At 51.5% G+C, this 6711-nt stretch overlaps 1 protein-coding gene across 1 annotated transcript; it reads right to left on the bottom strand.

The window, feature by feature from the left end:
- Positions 1–270: 270 nt before the first annotated feature.
- Positions 271–6367, bottom strand: COMMD7 (COMM domain containing 7). Its single transcript, XM_037402874.1, has 9 exons — positions 6234–6367; positions 4531–4584; positions 4327–4429; positions 2662–2718; positions 2545–2582; positions 1912–2002; positions 1744–1793; positions 1184–1232; positions 271–663 (listed from the first exon to the last, which is right to left on the bottom strand). The coding sequence occupies exons 1-9, from the start codon at positions 6315–6317 to the stop codon at positions 587–589; spliced, it is 603 nt and encodes a 200-aa protein (XP_037258771.1). The 5' UTR covers positions 6318–6367; the 3' UTR covers positions 271–586.
- Between the last annotated feature and the right edge of the window lie 344 nt (positions 6368–6711).

Here is a 6711-nt window from a genome sequence, read left to right as displayed (position 1 = left end):
TCCCCCCCCCCATGCATGGAGGCAGATGTTTGGTTGTTTAATATTTGAACTTGTCTACCACCGAGATACTTTTTCATGATGGGGCATGACTACGGAGGATGTAATCAATCCATTTCTCAATACAAGAGAAGTGAGAGGCTTGGAAGCAAGTGCGAAGTGATTCACTGGTTAGATGCTCTCCTTGCTTCCCTTGTCCTCTCTGCTTAGTTCTTCCAAGTTTGAAAATTATCCTTTGCTTCTGTTTCTCACAAAATCAAATTCTGATGCAAATGAAGCAGGATGGGAATGGGTTTATTTCTTTGCTGTTTTAATACAAGTATCCACATTATTTCTGACCACAATTTCTTGTAATAGTATTAAAAAAAAATAAAAGAGATGAGTGGATTTGTAGCTGCTTCTGAACACTTGCTGAAATTACAAGTTCTGAGGGACTGATGGGTCCTTCTGGGCAGCAACACCACTGCTTGTTGCACAGACTTGTATTCTCCTATCAGAGTGTCGGCGTCAGCTGGGAAAGAGCAGATCTGCAGGCCCACAAGGAGAGATTAACCCTCCTGGACAGATGTTGGTTCAGGCCCATGCAGTTTCAGCTAAAGCTTTCCAGACTGGCTTTGACTCGTTCCATTTCATGGAGAAAACTGTAGAACTGGGGCAAAGTTAACTCTGCAGAAAAAAAGAGGCACTGAGTCTTAAATTTCAGGTTACACTTCCAACATTGGAAAAGCTATTCTGATGCTCCCCCAGAGCAACTTGTGTCCATTTAAGCTAGGCAGGATTAGACACTGTGACTTTCGGCAGCCATTTCTTTACACTAGCTGGACTGCATGGGGTTCTGGGCTAGGATTCTCCTAACAGCAACTGACACCTGGGAAATACTTACTTTCTTTGTCTGCCATGCTGCTCTGACCGCTTTTCACAGCTCTATGGCATATCTATCTATCTATATTTACTTATGCAAAGATGTGAAGATAGCTCAGCAGTCAGTGCTCCTCAATCATGCTCCCAGCATGAGTGCGGCAGGGAGGGGCCAGGGCAGAAGTGGCCACAGCACCCACCAGCGAGGCTCTCGCAGTGACCCTTGCTAGGGTCTATGCCCAAAGCTCCCCCACCTCCAGCAATGCCCAGAAGCTCTTGAGCAGCCACTCAGCTTTCGCATACTTCCTTTCTGGAACTGTTAACTCACCTACATACACGTTTTCCATTTGGCTCCCTTTTTTGATCACCAGCTTCAGCTTAAGGGAAGAAAAGGCAGAGGTATTTTAATTCAGAGACGTGTATTCTGAGCACCATGAAAAGACAGAAGTACAGGAGTCTGCTGTGAGTTTCAGACAGGCAGCGTGCTGCAAAGCACACACATCTTTGACAGGCTTTTCAGGAAATGTCACTGTAGGAATAGATTCCTTAGGCATTGGGAGGATCTCTGGAAGTCCTTATAAATGGCCACATTTCCCCTCCCTCCCCAAGACAGCATGACCTTTGCCAGATTGAGCTTTTTGAACAGCTTTTCAGAGTGGGCTACACTTCTGTGATACACGGTGTCTTCAGAAGAGAAACAAATAGCAGTATGCCTGCTATCTGCTGCCAGTTGCACTCAGAAGCCTGAAGCAGATGCACTGTTGCAGAGCTACTTATGAGATCTAGCTTTCCTCTAGCTCCTCTCACAGTCAGTGCTTCCCACATGCCTGCTCATAGCTTGTTCCTTAACTGCACTACAACCTGAACTCTCTGATGCAGGAGATTTACCTGTAAGAAGATACTTCCCACTTTTTCCAGTTCACTGCTCCCAGCAGTCACTGTGAGTCAGAAAGAAGGGAGATAATCTGTTAGCTAAACTGTGAAAGAAAAAGTTATTTAGCTAAGAGCTGCTGTTGGGTTTCCCAACCCATTCAGTTTATGTTTTAGCGCTATTACCTCCAAACTTCCACTCCATATCTATCAGCTGGTTAATCATCAGCGTCTGACCAACAGCTAGGTGTGTCAGGGTGGGGGAATTCACCTTCCACTGCAAGAGCAGAAGACACACAAGAAATCAGTTCAGAGAGGCCTCTATTTAGTAATTTCAACTAAGTCAGAAACAAGGCAGACTGATGGCAGAAGCCTGAAATGGAGGTGTGCGAAGGGGCAAACTAATGTGGTCGGGAGGGCTTTCAAAGACGCTTGAGTCCTGCTAGGATTTCCATCTCCCTTGTCACTTCTGTAAACAAAACTCACTGGATTTGTTTTAGTACTGGTTCAGTGTAACAATATCTGTGCAAAAAGTCATGTGCAGTTGTGTGACTGCATGACCTCGGGGCTCAACACGTGCAAAGGAGAAAAACAATTAAATGAAAGCCACACAGAAGTGCAGGAATCATGAAACCGATGAGGCAGAGGACAAAGTGCTCCTTGTCAGTTATCCAAGGATCTTCAGTTCAAAATTCTGAACTAGTTTTGAAGAAGATACCTAAGTGCTGACACATCTCAGTAGCACAGCAGGGCTTTACAAGCTCCCACTCAAAGACTGTCGTTTTGTTAGCTTAGAAACAAGCAAAAATATATTAATACCTGTTCTGCAAAATAACTGGCTTTCTCTTCACTGAGGCCTGTGGGAGAAACCAGATGAGATTACTATATGTGATAAATATTAATTATCTTTTATTTAGTGAAAGTCAGGTGACCTACCTAGAGCAATAAAATCTGCTCTGACTTGTTCGGAAGACAAATTCCTCTTCAGGGCACCTGAATAAACAATGCAGAGAATAAAAATCACTTTTTATTGAGTCAAACCAACCTTTAGTGAGTCAAACCAACACAGGGATGGAGACCCCGCGACAGAAAGCCTCTGTTCTCAGGCTGTGTTTTGAAACAAACCACAGCTCCTCAGGATAGGAAATACAGTTGTGCCTGCTAGTATCTTTGCAGATGCCCAGTGCTTTAAAAGTCAGGGCTATGGGAGTGCCTGAGAGAGAGGGCGAGATTTCATTGCAGGTAACCATGGAAACAGCAGCAGCAGTTGTGTTTTGAAGTCACTGCTTTCTCTCCTCTAGAAGCTTTGCTTGTTAAAGGAGAACTGTTAAGGCTGGCAGGCTACTAATTTGACCTACCTGCTGTGTTTTGGATTATGGGTGTGAACGTGTGCATATAACACTTTCGCCTGCTGTGCCTGCCTCCTTTGTTCTGGGGCGCAGGCAGCACATGGAAGTTTACAAGGATTCTGTTCTCTGAAGCCAAGAGCAGGAATCTCATAAATTGAAAGAGACTGCCAATCCCACGTGGCTTCCCGTCTGTGTAGCACATAGGCAAAGTTATCTGCTGTAATCTGTTCTGATACTGTCTGTGGCATCCCAGAGCTAAGGAAAAGTTACAGCGGGATTGGAGCCAGTGCACACAAACAGGAACGATGAGACTGAGTGTACCTAGGCCAGGATCAGGAAGTGAGAACATGCTGATTCCACATTAAATACCCCCAAGACAGTTATAGGATAGGAAATTATTCATTGCTACTCCTGGACAGAAGGACTGGCTTGAAGTAGCAGAACGAGTCTGGACCAAATGCAGGAAACAGTTGTGCATGGCTTCACTGCTGTGAAGAAAGCTATGGGGAACACAGGACTGAAGGATAATAGCCGGGGACTATTAATAACAAGAAGGAACAATGGGATGAACGTGCAGTGGAGGTGTTTGATGCACTATCATGTCAAACAGCAGCCACAACATCACAGTAATCTCATAAAGTGCTGGAGTCTGGGGTATTCAAGGGGAATCCCCCTGCCCCTCTTCCCCACTATTTATGAATGACAAACTGCTGGACACATAAGTGTTTTTCTAAAACAAGACTGGTAAGGACAGATGTCTCCTTTATATGGCCTAGAACTACGCCACTTTCCAGACCACTCTAGAGGGATGTGTACATTGTTCTACCAGTCTCAAACAGCACTTGTCCTTGTAGGAATTTACAGTACTGGCCCACTTGGATGGCAGTTACTACAAAGGCTTGGTTCCAACATAAGGCTGCACTGGTGTGGCAAAATGGATTTACAGGTACAAGTTAAACCAAGCGCTGTCACAGTGTTGTGCTTGCATTTAAAGCCCAGACATTTAAGTGAGTTTAGTTAAGCCTGTGAAATGTGTGTGCAGGCAGAGTATACAGAATACAAAGCCCAAGTCACCAAACGGGGTTATTTCAACAGAATTTTTGATTCTTAAATACTAAGCCATTTATCACCAACCATTAACACTTAATTGTGCAAACCAAGCACACTGCAGTTCTGAAGACATACTTTAGCAGCACGAAGGAATGGATGCAATAGTTTGGCCTCAGGGCACCATATGCAAATGATCACTTACCATTGGGCACCAGAAGAATACTTTTGACAATGTTTTTCAGAGGGCCTAAGCTGATTTTATTCATGGTGGCAAAGTCTGAGAGCTGAGTCAGAAACCTTTCTACCTGCCCAAGAGAAAAAGCAGTGACACAATCTTATGTCTGCATGTTTCTCACCAGAGAGCTGCATTCACACACTTCTCCTTGGTGTTCTGCACATGCCTTACCTCCTTGGGCTCTGTTAGAAAGCGGAAGAGCACTTCAGTCAGTGCTGAGAATTGCTGTGAACAAAAAGGACAGTGTTACAGACAGGCATCAGCACACTTCATTTCTCAGCACCTCACCACAACCATCACCACCACAACTATATATATCATCTATATCTGTATCTATATAATCTACATCAAGATACACCACCTTGATGCAGCTCCACCTGCCCCCGGTACATTGGTCCCAGAGTTTGACCTCCCCTGCTGGTAAGGTACCCCTGTCCTTGGCATTACAAGATGCCTATGGAAGGGATTTGCTCATGGATGCTCTTCAGAGACTCTCAAAGGGTTTGTGCAGCTGGTAGCTGGCACTGTACAGGCTTTTGTGACTCGTGACTAATCAGAAGCTGCTGTTCTATCCTGTGTAATCCAAAAACTGTGAGTGGGAAAAGATGCAAACATCTACTCTCATGTTTCACAAACTCCATGGGGTAACCAGACTAACTTGGGAAAGGAGAACTGGTTAAGGGTCTAGTCACTGCAGTTTTCTAAGCGTGCAGCTGGCAGGGCTGGAGAGGCTGCCTGTAGGGCAGAGCACTGCCACCCTCCCTCCTCTGCTGGCCACGACCTTCTGGGTATGGCTGGCTGGTCTGCTGCTGCAGCGGCTCATCTTGCCCTACCCTTGTCATCAGCTGTGTAACAGAGTCGGCACCAGGCTGTTACCCACAGTTCTGGCAAGCTGAGCTAAAAAAGCCTCAGATCTTCCACTAACTTTAGCAGGAGCTGAACCAGCTTCTGCAATCCGGCTGCACACCTGGTGTGTCGGTGACCTGGAGGCAGACATGTACTGCTGGCCGGCAGCACTGACGTGGGGCAGGAGGGCCGTGGGGTATCAGTCACCCCCCAAATACTGCAGTTCCACCGAGAAAACACAGTGCTCCACAGGACCCTACTCCCCACACAGGGGACAGCCTGAGCCCCTTCACTGGGAAGGCCTTGCGGCCTGAGCAACCAGCTCCCGCGGTGTGCGGGGCTCACCCGGCCAGGCCTGGGGCTGCGGCTGAGCCCTGGGTCACGCTCCACAGCCCTGCCCCAGGCACCAGACGGTGCAGGTCCCTCCTGGAGCAGGCCGAAACCCAGCAGGGGCCCTGGCACTGGGGTCTGGAGGCCTGACTGGGCCCCGTACTGGGGCTGTGGGGGCTGGAAGCCTGACGGGGCCCTGTACTGGGGCTGCTCAGAGAGTGTGGGGCCTGCTGGGCCCGATGGAGCCTGATACCGGAGCTGCTCCAGGGCTGTGGGGCTTGGAGGCTTTATGGGGCCCCGTACCGGGGCTGCTGTGGGGGGGTGAGGCCTGGCAGCCTGATGCAGCCCAGTACTGGGGCTGCTCAGAGAGTGTAGGGCCTGCTGGGCCCCGGTACCGGGGCTGCTCTGGGGCTGTGCGGCCTGGAGGCCTGATGTGACCCAGTACCGGGGATGCTCCGAGGGTACAGTGCTGGAGACCCAGTACCGGGGCTGCTCTGGGGCTGTGGGGCCTTCCTGGCCCCAACTAGGCCCGGTACCGGGGCTGCTCCGGAGCCGCGGGGCCGGCTGGGCCCAGCACCCGGGCTCCGGCTCAGCCCAGCCGGCTGCGGCCGCCCTGCTGCCGCGGGCCCCGCGGGCTCCCCGGCCGGGGCTGCCCCCGCGGCCGCGCCCCGCTCCCCCCCGGCCCGGCCCGGCCCCACCTGGGCGCTGAGCTGGTTGAGGTTGTGCATGTCGCCGCTCACCGCCTCCGGCACCGGGTCGCGGGTGAAGTTGAGCAGCCCCATGGCGGCGGCCGCGGCTCCGCCCGCCCCGCCCGGCCCCAGCCCCGTTGCAGGCGCCCGCCTCAGCCTGAGCATTGGCGGCCGCACTTTCCGCACCGCCGCCGGTGCCGCTGGGTGCTGCCGGGCGGCCGCGGGCACCGGGGAGCTCCCCCCCCGCCCAGCCCACGGCGCAGCCCCACGGCGCTGGGGGAGCCGCTGGCTGGCGGCGGGCGGGGGGCCGGTGTGGCGAGGGGCCGGTTGCCCACGGCGGGGCTCGCAGGGGGGCTGTGCCACGGGCCCCGAGGCCACGCAGGCCGCAGGCTGCGCCTGGGTGGGCAGGGGGGAGCGCGGCTGGGCTCGCCCTCAGCTCATCTTTGGGCACCGGTGCGCGGTCCCGGGGTGCAGGTGGCTCTGGTGG

This window comes from Falco rusticolus, chromosome 10 (assembly GCF_015220075.1).
Source record: "Falco rusticolus isolate bFalRus1 chromosome 10, bFalRus1.pri, whole genome shotgun sequence".
NCBI classification, from domain to species: domain Eukaryota; kingdom Metazoa; phylum Chordata; class Aves; order Falconiformes; family Falconidae; genus Falco; species Falco rusticolus.
The sequence above is the reverse complement of the archived record's forward strand: the minus strand, read 5'-3'. Positions and strand labels throughout refer to the sequence as shown.

What these genes read in the sequence shown, in the direction of transcription:
- COMMD7 (XM_037402874.1), bottom strand. Translation starts at nt 6,317, where the DNA reads ATGGGGCTGCTCAACTTCACCCGCGACCCGGTGCCGGAGGCGGTGAGC. An exon ending in TCAACCAGCTCAGCGCCCAG is followed by an intron (nt 4,585 to 6,233) that starts GTGGGGCCGGGC and finishes TTTTGTTCACAG; the next exon opens with CAATTCTCAGCACTGACTGA. An exon ending in AATGGAAAACGTGTATGTAG is followed by an intron (nt 664 to 1,183) that starts GTGAGTTAACAG and finishes TTTTTTCTGCAG; the next exon opens with AGTTAACTTTGCCCCAGTTC.